The sequence below is a fragment of the Lissotriton vulgaris genome, chromosome 9 (assembly GCF_964263255.1).
Source record: "Lissotriton vulgaris chromosome 9, aLisVul1.2, whole genome shotgun sequence".
Taxonomy (NCBI): Eukaryota; Metazoa; Chordata; class Amphibia; order Caudata; family Salamandridae; genus Lissotriton; species Lissotriton vulgaris.
This window is the reverse complement of record NC_141697.1, coordinates 1,214,443,740-1,214,466,706: the sequence shown is the minus strand read 5'-3', so window position 1 is coordinate 1,214,466,706 and position 22,967 is coordinate 1,214,443,740. Positions and strand designations below refer to the sequence as shown.

At 44.5% G+C, this 22,967-nt stretch overlaps 1 protein-coding gene across 1 annotated transcript in view; it reads left to right on the top strand.

Moving 5' to 3' along the window:
• UQCRC1 (ubiquinol-cytochrome c reductase core protein 1) overlaps positions 1-20,489 on the top strand; it is an 83,753-nt gene extending 63,264 nt beyond the window's left edge. Inside the window, exon 13 of the mRNA XM_086939310.1 lies at positions 20,221-20,489. Coding sequence (XP_086795436.1) covers positions 20,221-20,285 — 65 coding nt within the window. The 3' untranslated portion in view covers positions 20,286-20,489. The remainder of the gene's footprint in view (positions 1-20,220) is intronic.
• The last annotated feature ends 2,478 nt before the right edge of the window (positions 20,490-22,967 follow it).

Here is a 22,967-nt window from a genome sequence, read left to right as displayed (position 1 = left end):
TGACCTTAGTATGTGCTTTACACTTCATGACTGATATGCCCGAGGGCAAATGTATTGCTTCTAACAGTGCTTGAATGAGGGGACCATGCTGAATCTTGGCACCATGGGAAGTCAAGAAACCTCGCTCTTGCCAGAGGACTCCGAAGTCGTGTACAACTCCGAATGCATAACGGGAATCTGTGTATATGTTAACATTTCTGTTCTTGGCTAGAATACAAGCTCGGGTCAGAGCGATGAGCTCTGCTGCTTGAGCAGACAGTGTGTCAATACGATGTGTTTCTTTAACTTCAGTTTCAGTGGTCACGGCATACGCGGCCACTAATTCTCCTGTACTTGTTCTCATGCATGAACCATCCACATAAAGTGTCAGGTCTGGATTTGTCAGCGGGACATCTGTTAAGTCTCGTCTCGGCTTTGTTACTGCATTAATGATTTCTATACAATCATGCTGAGCTGGATCTGTCATATTTGTAGGTAGCAATGTTGCTGGGTTCAAGATACTGCAGCGTCTAATTTCTATGTGTGGCTGGAATAGCGTTAATTCATAACCTGTCAGTCGTGCTATAGTCAAGTGTTGAGTCTGGGTTCTGTTTAACAAAACCTCTACAGAATGTGGAACTTGAACAGTTAACTGATGACCTAAAACAATTGAATCGCTTTGTCTGATTGCTAGTGCTGTTGCTGCTACTGACTTTAAGCACGCAGGGAGTGCCTGAGCTACTGAATCCAATGTACTAGAGAAATAAGCACAAGGCTTATGTGAACCTGCTTGATCTTGAGTGAGGACAGACAATGCTGTACCATCACGTTCTGTAACGAAAAGTGTAAACGGTTTGCTGTAACATGGTGTCGCTAAAACTGGTGCTTGGCATAAAGCTTTCTTTAATTCTTCAAAAGCCTGTGTATGTTCTTGAGTCCAAGGGAGGGCAGTCGAAGTTGCTGCCTCCTGCGTTGTTAACTGAATGAGTGGCTTGGCTAGAAATGCATATTGAGGAATCCATTGTCTGCAGTACGAGGTGAGGCCTATGAAGGCCCGCACTTCCTTTTGTGTCTTGGGTTGCGGCATGTTCACAATTAACTGAATGCGATCGGGAGTGAGCTGTCTCCCCACTTTGGACAGCAAGTGACCCAAGTACACAACTTGCTGAACACAGAATTGTAGCTTCGAAGGGGACACCTTATGTCCCTTGTCGGCCAGGAAATGTAAAACTGTCAGTGATGCTTGTTCACATTCGGGCTCACTTCGTGCGGTGATCAGCAGATCATCGACGTATTGCAGCAAAGCTGTGTTAACTGGCATTGTGATACAATCGAGCTGTCTTTTCAGTGCTTGACTATAGATGCTGGGGCTTTCTGTGAATCCTTGAGGTGCGCGTGAAAATTTGAAACTTCGTCCATTTAAACTGAATCCGAACAAATATTGGCTCTCTGGGTCAATAGGTACACTAAAGAAGGCGTTCTTGAGATCAATTACAGTAAAGAACGTCGCTTCGGAATCAATAGCAGTCAGTAAGGCTGAGATATCGGGGACCACAGGATACTGTGGTACAATGCATTTATTCAATTCTCGAAGATCAATCACCAGCCGATATACTGGCGGTGCATTGGGATCTGTACGTTTAAGAATCGGAATGATGGGTGAATTACAGATGTTGGAGTCGGTCTCGACGACCACTCCTTGGGCAATGAGCTCTTCAATGATTTTCAGTAAAGCCATTACAGCATCGGGTGGTAACTTGTATTGTCTGATTCTGGGTAGAACTACACCTACTTTAAGTGTGACACGGTATGGTGTAATGTGCATACAACCTACATCAGTTGGGCCTTTTGCCCACAAGTAATCTGGTACATTTTTCAATCTGGCATCAAATTCTCTCAGGACATAGTGTCCCTTGAAATCCCGCAGAAAGAGTCTAACTCCCTCCGGGGAACAGCATATAATAGCTCCTAAAGCCTTTAATGTTTTAATTCCCAACAGATTTTCTGGACATGATTTCGTAAGTAACAGGTCTGTAACACGTGATAATGGACCTACAGCTAGGGGAACTGGTTGCGATACCTCATTTACAATAGGCTGTCCTGAAAAACCAAGGGAAACATTCTGTGAGCCTGAGAGGGGTGCCCCTGGAACTTCATCATGGCTGATTGTAGTGCGACTTGCCCCTGTGTCAATTAAAAACTTTCTGTCTTTTCCCAATACTTGACTGTGTACATAAGGACCTTCTTGATCTACAGGAATCTCAATAAGAGGCAAGTCACCTTCCCTCTCTAGGCTGTTTCATGTGTATCGGGAATATTCGGGGTAAGCAGACTGGGCATACTGGTACATCTGTTGTGAAACTTGCTGAGTTGAGGCAATGGGCTGTGGCTGTGGTACCGCTACTGTCTGTACTGACTGTGCTGATGCATGCATAGGCTGTGTATTCTGCATGGGCTGTTCGTTCTGTGAAGACTGATTCTGGTTATGGTCTTGTCTAGGTGGATGCGGTCTTTCTTTAGTTTTACCTGTTGCTATGTTATGTTTCAGAACTGGGCATTCATGTACGTAGTGACCTGGCTGCTTGCAATAATTGCATGTCCCTTTAACAGGAGCTGCAGTGTGACTTGTCTGGGTCGTACCCTTTCTGTGACTGTCGGATGGGACCGTCTGGGCTACTAACATTTTCATTTTCGTGTCTTTCATGCGTTTCTGTTCCTGATCTTGTTCTTCCCTAATTCTGTTCTGATGATATTGTAACATTTGTAACATCTGTGATGGCGTATTTGCTTGCCATGTACTCTCGACCTTATACACTCTATTTTTAACTAACGGTAGGGAATTCTCGACTAGCTTTGTTACAAAAAGGTGCGGGTACGACTCGCTACTTGGCTGCAGGCCACTATTAATAATGAAACATTTCTCGAATCTTGAATAAAAGTCACTAGTATCTTCATCATGTTTCTGTTTACAGGACGATATGGCGTCCCAATCTTCCTTTCTAGTTGTCAATAATCTGGGCAGGACCTGTATTATCAAACCTGGTAATGCTTTAGTTTTGTCCCCAAGGCCTAACCCTGGAACCCGTTTCTTTTCTTCATCCTCTATTTCTGCCCAGGCAATCTTTGTGTCCCCCACCTCCCATTCTTTTTCCTTTAATTTCTCGAATATACCTGTAGGTAACAATACTTTCAACATTTTCATGATATCATCATACGTGTAATCTCCCATTAGTAACATGTCTTTAAGCTCTCTGTGAAAACCTGCAGGGTCTTTATCGTGACACGGAACTAGTTTCTTCATTTCTAACAATTCTAACTTAGTCAGAGGCGTGTGTACATACACGCGTTTCAAGACTTTATCCTCACCCATAACTGGGTGTACTTCCCGTAAGGGGTTCTGTCTTTCAATGCCACCCCTGCATTGCATATGGTACGTTTTTCTTTCTGGAGGTGGGGCAGGAACATATTCAGACTTTATAGTAGTTTCGTATCTATGGCGTTGTTCTAGAATTATCTGAATTAATTTAGTGCTTAAACCTCTCCATCTATCCATAAGTAGGGCTTCTAATGTTTCGTGTAAGGGACCTGGATCGGAATGCTGATTTCTATACTTGAGGAGGAGGTGCTGAATCATGTATACACCTGCTAATTTTTGCTCGTCTGGAGAGAGGTTCAGAAATGTCTGCGCTATGGTATCATCGTTATATATGTCTGTATTTTCGGCCCATAATATGGCGGACCGAGCTAGTTCTTGTTCATCCATAGAATTGAGTACATGGTACCCAACTCGGTCTCGAAGTCTTCTATCAGTTTCCTGAAACTGGTGTTCGGCAGAATTCGGATTCGTTAGAGCAGAGAGGAAAACTCTCTTGCTTTCTGGACGGATACCCTTCCTAAGATAAGTTCCCTTACCCACATATGCTATAGTGCTTGTAGTCTGTTCTGGTTCTTCAGATTCTTCTTCCTCCTCGGAGGGAGCCTTTTCTTTGTCTTTCTGGTGTACGGTTATCACTGCTTTCTTAATTTTCTTGTACATAGAGTCTATGCAATTCTGTCTGTCATGTTTTCCATCAGCTATATTTTGACCCCACTTGTTCAATGCATCTAATTCACTCTGATCTGTTCCGGGCCTGTCTCGTTCTCTTATTAGACAATTTATGAAAAATCGTAGTATCAGTGCTTGCATGCTAACTTTCTGTTTCTCCATGGCATCCTTAATACTGTCGGGGTCCTTTCCTGTTTGAACGAACTCATATATTCTATCTAGGCTCTCCTTCATTCCTGCATAACATAACAAGCTATCAGTAGCAGATCTTAACCGTAATGATGCCAATAACATTAAATCGTCCTTTCCAGGTTCTGGATCATATCTACAAACTGACATGTTTTCTTTTAATGCGTCAAGACGGGGTGAATTAGAGGAATGGGGGGATCTGTGCGTAAGAGGACTCTGCATACCTCTGAGATTGAATCTGTGAGTCGGTGGCGGGGTCTGAAGACCCGTGGTCGCACCTCCTGAAGCGGAAGCTTGGGCATTTTCTCTGTGTGTAGTCAGTATCTGAATTTGTCTTTTAGTAGGATCTGATTGAAGTGGTTTCGGCAAATCAGTTTTAGGTGCGGGAAGTGGCGGAGCTGGCGGAACGGGACTGGTCTTTTTCGGTGTCGGCTGAGCGTGATCTGGGGGAGGAGTACCACCCCCGGCCCTGTCAGTAGGCAGGGCACGAACAGGCAGATTGGTGTAAGCTGGAGCTACATCTTCAAGATAGGAGTTTAGGAATATGTCTTTAGTAGTCTTGTGTATTACTTTAGTTGGAACTAATGGCGGCGGCAGATTTTTCGGTATTTCTGAAATGGCGTCGGGTGTACCCTCGGCCATAAGATACATGCCGTTTACTTGGCCATGTCGGATACGATCTATTTGTTCTGATTTTACTCGAATTCCTTCAGTAACTAACTCATTTTCTTGAGCTTTATCTGATTCTCTAAGTCTGTCTTCTCTACGGAGTTCTTTTTCAGTACGCTTGTGTGATTCCTTACGCCAAAATTCTATGGCGTCTTTCTGAGATTGTCTGGCTTTCTTTTTCCATAATGCTTCTTCTACCTTCATGATGCACTCGGCATCCCATGTTCCATTTACTGGCCATCTGTGTCTTTCGTCTAGATGCTTGGTGTAATCGGTCCATAATTCTAGATACAGAATGGCATCTAAGCCATGTTTATTATACATAAAGTGACCTGGAGTGTCCCTAGGGGGGATCGGAATTTCTTCCTCTAGTACCCCTTTTCTGGTTCTTATTTGCTTTAACTTACTGAGGAACGGCATTCTGCTTTACTTAATACTGAACGTCAGATTCTTAACTGCTTGGTTCTAGACACAACTAGTTTAACAGGAACACAATAATACACATGAAAAACAGTCTCTCATACAACGACATTGATCACAAAAACATTTAAAAACATAGATGACTACCCCACTATACTAGATGTACTGCTCAACAGTACAGATACACTGCCTAAAAACAGTGCAGACCGGGCTTGCGTACCCAAACCCGTACAGATACGACCCAGCAATGGTACTCACCGGGAAGCACGGAAACAGAAGGCCTCGGAAAACTCGACTGGACTGGACTCGGCTCGACTCGGAACTTCGGAAAACTTCGGAAAGCTGGGAAACCTGGTGGGCCTCTTGACACCTCGGACCTTGCTTCTCTCGGCTAGGCTCTGGTCGGGATCCTCCGCACTCCTTACCGCCTCGTCTGGGTACTGATCGCAATCTTCGTCACCTCCGTGGGCCAGAGGGAGATACAGGAAATCCTGCCGGTACGCGTAGGTTCCGTCAAGCTGATGGCAGGGGACAGAGTGTGCAATGCACCAACCGGCGCGTAAGGTGGGGGAGGGGTCCCTATTCGGGCGCCAAAATGACGTAAATAAATAATTTACTCTCTTAATTTCTATGCAGGTAAGTACTTAATCAATAATAACTCAATTCGGTTGAAAAAAACAGAGTCCGTGGTGTTAGAGTTCTAAGGGGTTTTATTCCTTAAAAAGGAATGGTCTGAATCAGAATATCATGTTCTGACCACCACACAGGGTGTCAGAAGGGATAGAGCGCGCTCCATTTTATTTACAGTACATAGCTTATATACTTATTGTACAACATTAGAAACAGTATAGGAGGCGTAACAGCTGAGAGAAGACAAGATAACAGTATGCACGTGGTACAATTACGTAAGCAGAAGGCGTAAACTAGGCGTAACTGGAGGTGTGTTCTAGAAACGTCACAAGTAGGTGACACATGTGGGTGGCACTAAACTAGAGATGTTGCAATGTCAGCAGAAATCGGAAGCTTGGATGCGCGCGCAGCTGCATGACGTGTGATGCACGTGGGACTGGAGGGTGCATGGGGACTTGACATTTACACTGACGGAAAGAGACAGAAGTCTGGCATGTCAGATCAACTTGTGCTTCTATCGTATCTGATATCTGATGTTTAGGAACTAGACTATCTGAGCGGAAAGGTCTCTAGAGCAGAAGCTATTCTATACTAACTGTGAGTGCGTGTATAAGCGCCTGGGTGTCTGCAAGAGGAAGCGTGGGGCCTGAGCCTTCCATGGAAACATGGCAACGGAGGCTATGAATTACTTGAATTAATTGCATAAAGACAGGTCGGCCCTTTGGCCCTGCAGCTGAGGAAGGATGTTTACTGAAGCTAGCAGGCTGGAATGTATCTTCGGGGAGGAAAACAGATAACTCGAAGGTTATAGTCAATCTTGGCAGGCAGCAGGCTGAGCTTGAGCACGGAGGGCCGCGCTAGAAGTAAGTCAGAGTTCACGGGTACGGGGGGCAGCCTGGGCTGCTTGCTCTCAGAGTCAGAGAACAGAGAGGTCTGGACGGCAGAAATTCAGGCCTACTTGGGCAGAACTGAAAAACGTGTAGGATGCACCTTAAAAAGACGTTGGCAAGGCATACTTAGGAACGGACCATTGAACCCATTCATGGTGGGTCTGAAAGAAGACATGTTAACGGTGGACGCAAATGTATCTGCGTCTTCATAGCTGGCACAGGAGGGAAGTTACATGCACTTTAATCTCGTACATGGAGTCGGTGGGGTACTCGCTAGGGAACACAACTTGACCATAAAATTTATATTACCTCATCCAAACCAGACAATCCATGGGAAGATTCAGATTTTAACATGACTTTCTTTAGACATTCGCCTTGTTAATTTCCTTGTTCCAAGTGCCCTCACGAAATACCTCATACCTGACTCCATTCCCACCTGCCCAGGTGGTTATATGAACGCAAGCACCCATAATTGTCTCATCCCTCTCGCCTTCCTGACTGTCACAAAGCTACCAATGAGTACCTCTGCCATGTAGTGCTTTGCACATTCCCACCACGTACGGACAGCCGCATTGAAGTCTTCTTTCCGTTCCTTTTGACAGTTCAAATGCTACAAAATCAGACCCTGTTCAAAACCTCAGACAGATGCCAGTCTCTGCACACAAGAAGCTTCAGCAAATGTTTGAACTTTCATAACCCTAAATCAATTTAAAATGTGTTATCCATATTAAATGGTTGTCTCATTAGCCCATAGTTTGCTGCTTTTTTCTGTTTCTATGCTTTCCTCTACTTTAATGTGTTAGAGGAAGTATGCTTCAAGTGTAGTTTTCCTGCTCTGATTTACATGTGATTTTATAAGTGGTTTTATATAGCCCTGTCGCCTATGTATAAGGTCTATTGGCGCACAAAAAAAGGGTGGCATACATAACAGTTTCTAGGCAGTGCAGAGGTAGTTCTAGCAAAAGTCAAGTCTTGGACAATTTAGGTCAGATGGTAGTTTGTTAATTTCAGGATGACCAGCAGAAAAGATAGCAGCTCATTGGACAGATTTGTATTCATTTATTTTTTTGGGGCAGTAGTATTTTAAGCTGTGAGATAAAGCAGAAGCTTGAGCCTTGGGAGACCTATAAGATAGATTTAGTTTGTGTAGCTCTCTGCCAATGACAGGATTACCTTTTAAGTCCATCTGAAATACTGGAAATTCATTCCTGTCAGTCCTTCATAATGTGTTCATCTATTTTCTAGCCATTTATTTAAAATTCCTGGCTTCCTGCCAATTCTTTAAATTAGTTTAATACTACAGATAAGACACATTGATGTCACCTCCGCAGCCTTGCACATTATTCCTCATGATGAGTTCTAAGGTGGTTTGAGATTTTGGGGAACCTCTCTGAAAGACTTTGATAAAGAACAAAATAACAAGGAATACATTATTCAAACAGATCAAAATTCTCAAAACATTCTGCTGAAACATGGATCCTATCCTTGGGCACCCTGTCTGATGGCGAATAATGGAAAAGCCAATCATTCCAATGCACACTAGAAAACGGGTCTCTAGATGAGTGCCTGGGGTATCCGATGTTGGATTGAAAGAAATGTTTGCCTCTAATGCTGTCACTCAAGTCAATTTGCTGTCCCACCTATGCACCTCGCATTACCTTTCCCAGTTGAGAATGGTGCATTCAGTCCTTTTGCGTCTTGATAAACGTTAAGGTGTTCTTTCCTCTGTAACTGGTCAAAATCTGACCGGACAAGCAATCATTGTTTTGTCTTGAATCATTTTGCCAGTGCAGAGCTCTACTGCTATTGTATGTGTAGAAGCTGGAACCTTTTTCTGGTTCTAAACACTTGTTATAAACCTTGTACAGTGATAGTGTATGGGCATGTGTGTTCTAAGACTAATATCAGTGTACCATTTTCTGCATTTAGAGAATGTTTTGTTCATGGTTTGTGTCCTGTAATTGGGGATATCACTATATAGAAGCCCATGGATTAGGTGCCGTCTTAACAGTTGCAGTGCAAAGCTAACCAGGTTAATTTCATGTAGCCTTTCCAGGACGTGCTACTTTCTGAGGTGGTCAAGGTGTCTTGCTCAGGTTTAGCTTTAGATACCTCTTGGCATTGAGGCTATAATGATTGTGAAGCAATTCTTCTGCTAGGCAATGTTGTGGCTTTTCGAGATCTGCCAGTAGAGTTTGGTATCCTCTGCATGCTGGTGTGTGCAGAAATTAATGTTGGCCTCCCAGGGCCTCATACTGATTGAAAATCAGTGCATCGAGGATGGACTCCTGGGGATTCTGCTTGTTTCAGCAGTGGTCTCAGACTTGAAACAGCCCATTTGGACTACCTGGGTTGTCATGTTCAGGTGTGACCTGCATCACTGCAACAGGATTCTGTTTGAAGGCCCTTCTGAGTCAAAATGTCAAGCAGTGCTTGGTGAGCGACCATGTCAAAGCCTGGGGCAAGGTCAAGCAGGAGGTTGTTGGTTATCTGAAGAGTCTTGTTAAACACATGATTACTCATTGTCACTTTACTGTTGCATGATGCCAGGCTCCAGATCTGCAGGCAGACATTGCACCTAATCTACTCCCCGATGTTCTTTCTCAGAAACGTCAAGTTGTGTAAGTGGGCTGTAGTGTGCAGAGGTGTCCGTGTACTGACTCTAATTCTTAGGGAAAGGTAGCATTGTTCTGGCTTTAAGTGCCATGAGAAAGGCGCCATGCGGAAGCGAAATATTGATATTCAGTAGCAGTGTCTGTGCTTTTCTCTGTGATTCTTCTTGGAAGTGGAATAATGGAGGGGTGCTACTGTGCGACTGGCACAGTGACTGTGTTGAAGTACACCCTCTGTTTGTTGGAGGCCTCGCTGATGATATTGTTGTGGTAGGCAAAATTAGCCATTATGATTATCTTTCTACGAGAATGTAATCATTGTTCAGGGAATCCAATTTGTTCATTGCCACTTCCAGGTGCCAGTTATACATTTGTTATCAAAGTTTGTGACTGTGCCAAAGTGCAAATTATTTAGTTTCCTTGACCAAAGTTTTCACTAGGAATCTAGAAATTAGTTGGCAAGGTGTAGTTCAGGTCAAGGTGATGATGGCATGGCCTGAGTAGTTGCATGTGTAGTAGGGGGGTAGAGAGAGTTTGGAATGGACCACAGGTTCTAGTAGTAAAGTGAGGTGACGATTAAAAAGTCTCCACTTACTACCAAAAAGTGTGGGGGTTTTTAAAGAATAAACTTGAGCCAAATAGAGTGCATACATTGATTAATGTTTTGATGGCCACTCTGTTATAGAGTAGGGATTAGATTGCTAATCAGTTAATTAGTTGGGGTCATTTACAGATGTGTAAAACTAATATTTTATGTCCTTATCGTAGCGAGCGGAGGTTCAACGTAAGCAGTAAATTGAAGGGCTGACCAAATAGAGCCTTGCAGCACTCCAGTAGTCACCAGTTGATAAGACCAAGCAAATTGGTCCTGGATTGTTCTTTGATATTCATCCTTTGAAAAAGAAGCAAACCATTATTTTACTTATTCTAGCAACCTATAAAATCCTAGTTTCTATATTAGGGTAGTAGAGTGTTCCACTGTATTGAAAGATAGATTAAAATGAAGGGGCTGGTGCAGTTGGTGGCTGCAGCTATATAATAGTCATCTACTACTGTCTTAACTAAAAGCTAAATTCCTCCATTGACCTTAAAGTCAATTTGGGCAGCATCAAGAACGAAAATATTTTCTAGATAGATTGATAGCTGAGAGGCTGCATAGTTTTGTAATATTTTGACAGCTTCAGATGGAAGGGTATTAGGCCTGTAGTTCCCTAGCACAGTAGGGGCTAAACTTGGCTTTTGTTTTTTTAAGAGACTTTCCACTACCTTGTTTCGGACCTGCCAGTACAAAGGTGGTGTTTAACGTTCGGTCAGAAGTACTGTAGATTGCTTTAGTTACACCAAGCAATTTATAGTATAATATCCTCTTTGAAAGAGGGTCTAATGGAGAGGGATATTTGCAGTTAAATTCTACTTCCCCAAAAGGTAGTGATAAAGGACGAACGTTAGGCTTTAGGTTATATGGCAACAGCCAATGTTATGAGCAATATTATCCCTGATAGAAGCATTATTGGTCTATGAAGGTTTTGACCAAAGAGTGGTAAGTAGGGTCACATAGCTCCTTGATTATTAACTAAATCTTTTTTTAGGTCTAGCCTAGACAGTCTCCTAAACATGTTGTATACACTCTGTGGGTTTACAGCCCACCTATTGCTTTTCATTTGTTTCTTTGAGTGTCCTTCAAAAAGCTTGCTTGCTAGTGGTTAATCTTTCCTACTTGTTGTGTTTTGTTCCCTCCCATATATCACCGCCCAGTTACTTGTAGTGTTACAATTTGGTGCTCATCTGTTTGATTTTGTGCACTATTTTGTTCTTTGTTTCTTATGTTTGTGGAAGCTTCCTTTTTTTTTGTTCCTCGTACTTTTGGGGCAGCTGAAAGGCATTGTTTATTTTTTGTTTACGTCGGACAGGTTAAAAAAATGCTTTGCTCTCCATCAGCAAGGTGGCGTGTGTGCGCTTTTGAAAGCTACTTAATTATTTTCTTGAAGGCATCATGCTTCTCTTTTGTATGTATTTTTTTTACGTTGGAAGGGGATTGTGTGTAGACAAAGCTTTAACAAACTTTGATTGCCATCGTCTTGGTAGCTTCTGTGCGCTTTTGAAAATTATTTGTTAGAAAGGAATAAGAACGATGCCTTTCAAGCAAATAAATGAATCTTTCCAAAGTGTGCAGACGCTAACATTCCGATATGAATAAAACTTGTGCAAAGATTTGGCAACATACGCTACAAGAACAACTTAGTGCCCTGCTCCAGATTTTTATTATTTAGTTATGCCGTATAGGAGCATGTTTTGGCTAAGCTTTAAACTAGGTTGATTTCTATTGGAAAGGTAGCGTCTGTGCGCTTTTGAAAGAGATCGCTTTTGAAAGATATTGGTTTTGCATGAACATGAAGAAAGATGCATTATTAATGTAACTGACTTTAGAAAGTATATTTTTGTACTTTTGTCTATTAGCGCCAACTAATTTATTATGTTTTATTTGCTTGGTGAACTACTGACCATTTTGAGCTTTATTTTATTGGTGCATTCTTAGGAATAAATGCAAGCGTGTTTCTGAGCGCGCCAGTTTACTTTTCTTTCTCTGACTTAAAAGTGAGAGGATTCATGTCGGTAAACCTTTATTTCACCTAACGTGACCAAAGATGCATTGCATTACAGTGCCCCACGTTTTAAAATCGAAAGTATATTTTTGTACTTTTTATATAGTGCCGACTAATTTATGATGTATTCTTTGCTTCGTGAACCACTGACAATTTTGCGGTTTCTTTTTTTTTTTTTTTTTGTCAAATCTGTTTTTATTGTTTTAAGTTTACACTTAGTCATAACAGGCATCTCATATACAAGCTTACAATCATGCATAGGGTTGCTTGCGAACACATGAGTGTGCGGCCACATTGGTTTCAAATGCATTCGAGCTTTACTGTGAATGAAACGAAGAGTGCTCACATAGGAGCTAGCTTTACTGCGGTCCGCCAGTCATGATGCAGTCTCTGAGGTTACAATATAAAAGCAGTGTATTAACCTTCCGGTAGCTTGTGCTGTCCACAGACGTCTGTGATGCCAGAAACCGGTCCTAGGAAGCTTGTTTCCGGTCCAGGGAAGGCATGGCTTGGCAGTTCGGGCTGGACTGTTCCCATGAGGCACAGGGTCAGACTGATTTGCATATGGCCATGTCTGAACTGTGGTGGCAGAGTGGGCTAAAGAACGGTGATGGATTAAACCCAGATCTGTTGACTGGGTGTGAGTGTTTGATTGGTTCAGATGCTCCCTCCATCACCACCCCCTTATGTACCTGCCTACTAAGAGAGCAGTAGATGCTTGCAGCAATATATTTATCGTTTCATGAAGCACCCCTAGGAGCTTGCCAACCAGTTATCAAATTACAAAAAGAAAATCATCTTAGTATACAATGTATACTTGTTATGCTGTCAATATTCAGTTACTGTGTACAGGGTGACATTGATTAGATTGCTTCATTCATTTTTATTGAACAGTGATACTTGTTAAATCACAGGCTTTGCACGAAAAAAGCAATCTGAGCAGTATAGAAAAGCAGACAATCTCATTTAACAAGAATATAAGATCAGTTTATCACTAGAAAGTACTAATCGTGGTCATAGTCAAACTGAAAGTCATTGGATCAGATCAGTAGTATGAGGAAGACCGACTACGCAAAAGATGCCATGGGGCAGTACACCAATTTGAAGGCGAAGAATGTTCGAACATCTCCATGACTGAGCTGCGTTCACACCCGTATCACATTTTTTCTTCCCCTTACTGAAAATACTGCACCACCTCTGTAAGTCATGCTACCCCTCACAAATCAATTAATCAACAAAACAGACGCTAGCTTATTGTGAAAAAAACACATACAAACTTTAACTATTATACACATACACTACTTCAAAACAAAACAGAAAAAACGAGCGCCACTACCTTCACAAAGGCGAGACCTTTGGCTTTGCCAATGCTTGTTTCTTTTTTCCTACCGAAGATAGATGATTGGACTTGTATTCTTTTCCACTATCAAATACTTTAAAAAGTAAAGTGAATTGTACTTTTGAATAGCTCAACTTGCATTCACCCTGCCTTATTTCAAATTTCATAATGTGAGCGAATGCACCTGATTTCAGGAGGAATGGAATCGGCCACGGTTGTCACGCAGCTACAGTATTGACTCACTTTGAACTATGCAATCTAGAGTTGAAGTTTAATTAACACCTGTCAGTAAATACTGTATGAGAAACATGTTTTAGTGTCTGTGAGTGTAATGCATAAGGAGCACTCTAGAGGTAAGTCTCCTTGTCGCTCTTAATCTCCTACAGGGCCTTCATCATCTGAGCGGGAGTTGTCCAACTTGACTTTGGCGATTTCCCCACTCCAAACGGGCATGCTCTGGTGACCCTACTGAGCCAGGCCCCAGACCAATCAGCAGCTCTGGATCACTCCACGCTTGGCCCATCCTCTCCCATGCTTCCGACACCTGGTGTTACAGAATGTCTGACTGCAAGCTCAGATCCAGCTGTGTTTTTTAATGTGATTTATTCCATCTTCAAGAGGGGATTGATGGCTACCAGATATTTATGCCTATGGCCTGACTGCCCCCTTGGATGCAAAGCCACACACATAGTTCTGACCTGGCATTTCGCTAAATAGTGCTGCAACTTTCATTGGCACGGCCCAATGCTCCTCCACCTATGGCGTCGAACACAATGCGATTGGTGCTAGTTTTTGAAGTGGTGCCATGAAGCTGGTCCCATAGAGAAGTCCATCGTCTTATTGAATAGGAGTACAGGAACAGGGTCTATAACCTACTTGGTACTTGCTCAGATCCCCTGGATCTTTACCCATATGTGGATACGTCTTAGGGATGAGTATCAAAGACAAAGGTTCCATGGTCTGTCTTCTGCCAGTGGCCTGGACACCTCCCTTGAATGGGCTATGGAGTTTACCACTCTCTGCCAACACCTGAGGTCATGCTCTTTCATAAAATGATGCAGAAAGCTACAAAGGTATTCGATCTACAGCGTCCAACTACTGGTGTCAAGATAAATGCCCTCACCCAGGTCCTTTTGCAATCCCCATCATCTGCGGAGCTAATACTCCTATTCAATGATGCCATTCTGGATCCAGTCATGGCAGCATCGGAGAAGACATCTTCAGCCCTGGTGGTCAACAGACTAGTAGCATGCTGTTATGGGCCCATCTCTGGCTGGCCTGCCCATTCCCTCCACCCATGCTTCACCTAAGCATCTGGTGATATAAGCTTCCTGCTCATCAAGTCAGTTGAGATTAGTGTTCCCGACAGTACCTTATGACAGAGAATCAAACTGTCTGGAAGTCTGGATAAAGAAGGCCTTCTGTGCAGGGAGCTTGGCCCTGAAATCCATCAACACCAACTGCGTCTTCGCACGATATACCCATGCCTTGTGGGATTTGGCACAGATGATGGTGCATTATGTTTGTAGGACATGATTGCACATTTCTAAGAAGTCGTTCATGATGGCCAGAACACCTCCAGGCATATTATCAAGCCTGGTTTGGACACATTTTGACACAACGACTCAGTTCCCGGGGCTGTGTCTCTATCTGGACACATGCCTGGCTCTGACATTTTTACTTTTTACTGGGCGTCCAAGCTAACCTGATGGATCTATCCATCAGTGCTGTCTGCATTCCTCGTCTGCTGGACCTGCCCTGCCATTTCAAGTTTCCATTGTTATGTGATTTCTGAAAGATTTTAATATATCCACTGACCCACTTTGTTATGCCCCGGTGGGACCTTTGGTTTTGGCCTTTCTTATTGTGTCTCTTTTGGAGTCTCTGCATAGTTGTCCCTTGAGAATGTTGACACTCCAAAACTACAACTACGTCTGGATTCCCTCCATAGCGGTCGCTCCCCCAGCACTCTGCTCGCACAACGGACGCTTTACTCCTCGCTGCCTGCCCTGATACAGCGCATTGCACAGAATACAGCGCTTGGTATCGTTTTGATCGCATTTTATTTTTAGTTTATCTACCATTGCATAGTGGCTGATTTAATTGCATGTGAAGTGTTATTGAATACTTTTAGTAGCAACCATACATTAACTCGAACTCCGGCTGTGCCCCAGTTTCGATTTAGTTACCGGGCGGCCATTTTAGTGTGTATTTACTTTTGCCCGTGTCTCCTCCCAGCTGACCCTCCCACGCTCCGCCCCCTCCACTCTCCATTTATGCCAGATGAATCAACGTGCAGCGTCCACACGCTGCGGTCGCGCCGAAGGTGCGCCAAAGGTAAGCCCGTCTACGCCTGGACCGCGCCCAGCGCCTGTCCCCCTGGTCCCCGCCGCTCCCAACCCACTAAAATCACATATGATGCCGCAACTCTCCTCGCCCTCACCCTGGACGCACACCACAATGCTGCGAAACCACTCCAGGACGTACCCACGGCCCATTTGCCTGCCTCTCATGCAAGTTCAACTGCTTCAGGACCCTCCCCAAACCCACTTCCTCCACACACCGCTCCGACTCTAACCACCTGAAGTGCATCCTGCTTAACACCCGCTCGGTCCACAGACACGCAACTGAACTCTGGGACCTACTCGACACTGCGTCACCGGACATCGCCTTCCTCACAGAAACATGGATGAACACATCATCAGCACCCGACATCGCCATAGCCATACCGGACGCTTACAAGATTATGCAAAAAGACTGCACCAATCAAACAGGAGGAGGCATCGCCATCATCCACAGGAACACCATCAAAATCACGACCAGCTCCGACGATAATCTTGCAACCGCCGAACATATCCACTTCCAGATCTACACCGACCCCAGGACCACACTTAGAGGCACCCTCATCTACATGCCTCCAGGTACCCGCACTCAATTCAGTGATTGCATCACGGACTTCGTCAGCCCACATGCCCTCGCCTCCGAGAACTACATTCTTTTAGGAGACCTCAACTACCACCTTGAAAACAAACACAACAGCAACACCACCACCCTTCTGGACAACCTGGCCAACCTCGGACTCAAACAACTTGTTGACACCCCCACCCATGCAGCCGGACACACACTCGACCCTATCTTCACTTCCAGCAAGCATATCTCCTTCGATCGCACCACAGCTCTCCATTGGACGGACCACAGCTGTGTTCACTTCAGCTACACAACCACCCTGAACCACAAACGCCCACAACCTATTCCTTGGAGAAACTGGAACAAAATCACCCCCGGCCAACTCCTCGCATCACTAAACCAAAACCCTCTCATTGGACCCAAACCAAGCGGCCACCAATTTAAAGCAATGGATCACCCACAGTGCTGACGAATTAGCACCCCTGAAAAAGCACCAGATCAAATCAGACAGCAAAAAGGCTCCCTGGTTCAACGATGACCTTAAAAAATCCAAGAAGCTATGCTGCACCCTGGATAAAACATGGAGAAAGAACCCCAACCACCGACAACATGGCCACCCTCAAGGCAGCCACCTGCAAACACCACCAACTGATTCGATCCGCCAAGAAATCAGCATTCAAGGATCGTCTCGACAACTCACAACATCAAGGAACTCTTCAACATCGTCAAAGAATTCACCAACCCCACCATCTAACGACATCACTCCTCCCAAGACCTCTGCGATGCGCTATCCTCCTCCTTCTTCTACAACAAAATTGCCGACATCTACAACAGCTTCGAGAATACCCCCAGTGATCAGCCCTCCTCACCCCCCCCTCAGATCCTACTCCGCCAACTAACAACCTTAGCAACTGGAACCCGATCACCACTGAAGACACCACCCCCCTAATGAACTCCATCCACTCTGGCTCGCCAACCGACCCCTGCCCCCACTATAATCTTCAACAAAGCTGACTCCATCATCGCACCCCATCTCCGTGATGTCATCAACTGCTCGTTCAACTCTGCCACCTTTCCAGATAGCTGGAAACACGCCGAACTCAGCGCCCTTCTGAAGAAACCCACAGCAGACCCTTCGGAACTTAAAAACTACCGACCCATATCACTCCTCCCATTCCCGGCCAAAGTCATTGAGAAAGCCGTCAATAGCCAACTCGCCGCCTTCCTTGAATCCAACAACTCCCTCGATCCATCTCAATCCGGGTTTCGAGCCAAACACAGGACCGAAACCGCCCTCATCGCAGCGACTGACGACATCCGAACACTACTAGACAACGGAGAAACTGTGGCCCTCATTCTACTCGACCTCTCTGCCGCTTTCGACACATTCTGCCACCGCACCCTTATACAACGCCTCAGCAACACTGGCATACAAGGAAAAGCCTTGGACTGCATCATCTCATTCCTCGCTGGGAGAACTGAGTTCAACTTCCCCCATTCAAATCTGAGGCCACTGAAGTCATCTGTGGCGTACCACAAGGATCTTCACTCAGTCCCACCCTCTTCAACGTTTACATGAGTCCACTCGCTTCCATCGAGCGTCAACACAACCTCAACATCATCTCGTACGCCGACGACACCCAGTTAATCCTTTCCCTCACCAAAGACCCCAACACCGCCAAAACCAGTCTTCACGAAGGCATGAAAGAAGTAGCCGAATGGATGAAACCTAGCCGCCTAAAACTCAACTCGGACAAAACCGAGGTGCTCATCCTAGGATCTTCCCCCTCTGCCTGGGACGACTCTTGGTGCCCCTCTGCTCTGGGCACAGCACCCACTCCCACAGACCATGCACGTAACCTTGGCTTCATCCTAGACTCCTCTCTCTCGATGTTCAGACAAGTCAACGCAGTCTCATCCTCCTGCTTCAACGTACTTCGCATTCTCAAAAAGATCTTCCGCTGGATCCCCCTCGAGACAAGAAAGACGGTCACCCACGCACTGGTCACGAGTCGACTGGATTATGGAAACACCCTCTACGCCGGAATCACAGCAAAATTACAGAAAAAACTCCAACGCATCCAAAACGCATCAGCGAGACTCATATTAGACATCCCTCGCCAAGATCACATCACCGGCCACCTACAAGACCTCCACTGGCTTCCCGTCAACAAAAGAATTACTTTCCGCCTTCTCACCCACGCACACAAAGCCCTCTACAATCTAGGACCCGAATGCCTCAACACCCGACTGTCCTTCTACAAACCCACCCGCCAACTAAGATCGTCCAATCAAGCCCTCGCTGCAGTCCCGCGCATCCGAAAATCCACCATGGGTGGCAGATCATTCTCCTTCCTTGCTGCCAAGACCTGGAACTCACTCCCCACTCACCTCCGCCTTACTCAAAACCACATCTCCTTCAGAAAAGAACTTAAAACCTGGCTATTCGGCAAATAATGAACCCTTCCCCAAGCGCCTTGAGACCCTCTGGGTGAGTAGTGCGCTATACAAATGCCCGAACTTGAACATTTTTCGTGGTTAATATTTCAGCCTGACCGGTGAGCAAGTTACAAGCTCTTCACTCTCTTTCTCTTTTTACCCTGACATTGGTTTGCGAACCAGGTGTGCTTTCCTCCCAAAAGTGTGTACCCCCCGCCACCTAGGTCAGTCATTACCTTCCCAACCTTTTATCCTCTGCCCCATCCCTCTTGTGTGGAAGAGTAGTTGTATTATTTAAATCCTAGATGGGTGGTCAACTTCTATCTGGACCCCAGGAACATGGGACTGAATGGCCAGCTCGTCGTTAGTTACTCTGGTGCATAAAAATTTAAAGCAAAGCAGTAAAGAACTCTTTCGAGATGGTTCATCCTCTGTCTTAAGGCCTGCTATGCTTTGACCGTGAAGTATCCTCCAGAGGGGATCAGAGCCAAATCCACCTAGTCTCTGTGCCAAAAGCATCCCTTCACTAGAGATCTGTAAGATAGCACTGTGGGCGTCCATACATGCCTTCGCTAGGCACTCCTGCTTACGTTTCGAGATGTGTATTGATTGTTACGTGGCAAGATCTGTTTTGCAGAATTTCCTTCTCTGACCAGCAATCAACCCTCCTCTAGGTGCAGTGTATTGCTCTGAAATCTGTTCTACAGGTGAGGAATATGCAGGTAGAAGTAAGTATCCATCAGAAGAAAGTGTGCCAGAAAGAAAAGGTGCTGATTGCTGAAGCCATCGGGTGCATTGCATTGTTTACAATTACCAGGAGGGGCACTGAACAGCAGCAGTATGCCTAGCACTGGACTAGTACTGCAAAAGGCTGAAGTCTGAACATTCAGATAGACAGCAGTGGGGCATATTCTTGCTGCTCCTACCATCAGCACCCTGTTACTGCATGGACCGCAGCAGTCCACACTTCACTCACAACAGGCTACAATTTACTTGGTGGCAGTGCAAACATATTTATTTTAATGTTTAGACTTCACCGGATTTGCAGTTCATGAAGTTTTCAAACTTTTTTTCTTGTTTTAAAAAAAAAAGGGGGTGGGGGACTCTGTAATGTCAGGATCTTCCAAAACTGCACAACATGACAGCTGCTTGTTGTTGCTATACTGACTTCCTTCGTATGTCTGATTTCACGCTGCCATAATTCACGTAGCTGGATGCATGCAGAGAGAACTGGAAGTGGTGACTGAATCTAGGAAGCAAGGATGAAAGATTAACGCTTCCCAGCAGTGATAGAACATGTTCAAAATGTGTATGCTGGACTGTTTTGAAAGCTGCAGAGATTTGGGTTAGTGTCTCAAAGGTTCAGTATTTTGGCATCTGTATAAAACAGCACACTTTTGTTTAACTAGTATCTTTAATTTGCGTTTTTTATGTATATTATGAACTGTTCTTGTTAATACACTTTATTAAATCCTTGCTTTGTTTTCTCCAAATCCAGGTCCTGTCGAGCAGCTTCCAGACTACAACCGTATACGCAGTGCAATGTTTTGGCTCCGCTTCTAAGGTGTAATCAGGGAGACCTCTGAAAAGAGTATGAGGAATATTTATCTCGAGTCCGGCGCCATTGTGGAAGAGTTGACCTGCATTGTACATGCTGGGCACTTTTACAGAAAAGCTGTGTGCAGAAGCATATACAATATTATTTTCTGAATAGTTTCAAATGGGTAACAATGTGATGAATAAATGTAAATTAAATGGAGAACTAAATGCTCGGCTGTGGCGGCTTATGAATTTCCTCCTGACATGCACTCATTGTTCCCACCAAAGTGTCTCCACAGGTGGGCTGAAAATGTATTTGACTTGTTGGTTAAAGCTCCTGCAGTGTCCTGTCTGGCACCAGGAGACTTGCTATTTCAAAAATATTCAAAAAGCAAATGACTTTTGGAAGCCGGTGAAGAAATCAGAATTAAAAAATCCTGTTTTGAAACGTTGCTGACAAAATTGATTACCTAGAATTATGTTTATCAGAGGTATTCACCAAATGTACTAAATCAATGGGTTGAATGCATTGCGTAGTATTGAAATGTTATTGTATAGGCACTGAAGTTCTTCCCAGCTGGCTTGTTGTCCAAGCTGAACACAAACCACATCATTAAACACTGGAGAGTTCTGTCATACCCTCGGGCAAGCATCTCCAGAACCGATGACGAGGTCTGCTGGCTGTATAAGAGGGGTATAAAAGTGGTACCCATGTGTGGTCTGCAAGTTGCTTCCTCTGGTAGCAGACTGGAGTAGATTCACACCAGCAGCTGCTGCTACCTTACTGAGGCAGTAGTTTCCAGCTGTGGACCCCAAAGTCTACAGAAGACTGCACTGGGCTCTCCCATCGCTCTGAGAAGCCGCTTGCTAGCAGCTTCAACTGGAGCAGAAGTACAGCCCACCCAGGTTACAGGTGTGCAAAGACAGTGAAGAATGAACACTGAGCTCAGAACCTTACCTTCTCCTCTGTTTAATGGTAAGATTTTCATGGAGGCACAGTAAAGAAGAAATAGAAATATTTTATAGCAAGTAAACCTATTTTTACTTGGCTTGAGTCAAGTTTTACTCAGTTGTGACTACATTTGCACAGGAACATACATATTTGTTTAGCACTCCCCACATTCAAAAGTAGCACTGAAAGCTGACTAAAGAGCCAATGGATTAACACATTTGCCAGCGATATGCATTTTGTTCAAAGGTCCAGAGTTCTAACCCAAATTAATGCAATTGAGTTTGGCAGTGATTAATTTGGATAATATTTGCTGTAAGCAAATGCCTGTTTTTGCATGATCACACCGTGTTTATTTAACTGTTGCAGATAGTTTTTGAACTCTGTTCAGTCTGACCTGCTTACAAGGCCCCAGTGCATGTGCTCTGACCCATAATAAACTTGCAGGATTGATTAATATCCCTGATTGCCACATTCAACTTAGCTGCAAGTCCTTAGTATACGGTGCCTGTAAGTTAAATGGAATTAGTGGACTGCAGCACTCATAGTGCCTCCACCAAAGTGGGCACGTAAAACATGACTAGGCCTGCCACAGCAGCCTAGCTGACCAGTTTTAAAACCACCACTTGAAATTGTCAAAATTGCACTTTTGCCATTTCTAAACTTTCCTTATAAGAAGTAGCAAGTCATACCTAAAGTAGGCCTACCAGCCCTAAGGCAGGGTGCATAGTGTTTAAGAGTAGGACATATGTATTTAGTGTCATTACGGTGAACAATGCTCCAAAGCCGTATTTTCACTAAAGCAAGGCTGGCTGTGCATAGAAAACACTAAATTATTTTTATGCAGATAATACACTTCACTTCAGGAAAATACGTCAAACACTGAAATTAAACTAAATCCAACGTAATGCTAAAATCAAATTAGGGGGGTGGGGGGCTGACCTTACCGGGTGACCTGGGGAATATGCCCATCAACTGCACAAGCTTCAAATGGGCATCTTCTGTCTCTGGCAGACGTAACTCACACCCAGGCCTGTCTGTTTTATTATCCAGGTAGTCGGGACGATACCAAACCCAGTAGGGGAAAACATGTCTCTGAGCTGGTTTGCAAGGGAAGTTTCTCATTACCCTAGACATGCCTTGAGAGTGTCTCCTAGTTCTGCCCGGATGGAGAAAGGTTCTACCGTTTTCGGCAGAACAGTGCACTGTCAGATTGTTTAGGGCCAACCCCCTAGGATATGATGACAAAGTGGGTAGGGTAGTCCTTGGGAACTTTTCCCCCTATTGGTCAGGGAGTAACCTCACAAGCTAGTGCTATGCTTAAATGTGGCTTCCTTGGGTACCTTCTTCACAAGACCTGTGAAAGACAGAAGTAGTACTGAACCAGTTCTTGAACCTGTGGATAGAAACACCAAGGGCCGTACTTGCTCTCACTTGTACCCATGACCTTAGAAATGGACTCCAAGGATCAGTTGGCTGACCTGTTGCGCTGTAGGGCTCCAAAAACTGCAAGAAGCCTACTTTCCAAGACCTAAGCTGACCATTACCAGCTGGATTTGCCCTTACCCTGCTGGTGACTTCTGGGAGAGTGCATCCCAATTCCCAAGTGGTGCTCACAAGGTCCTGGACCCCTGCAAAACTGGACACTTGGAAAGTTATTCAGAACTTTTCCTCCAGAGAACCATCGGCGACTGGTACCAAAGTGTTGATGTTGAATTGGTGGTCAGATTCAACTCGCCGGTTTCCGCTGCTAAAAT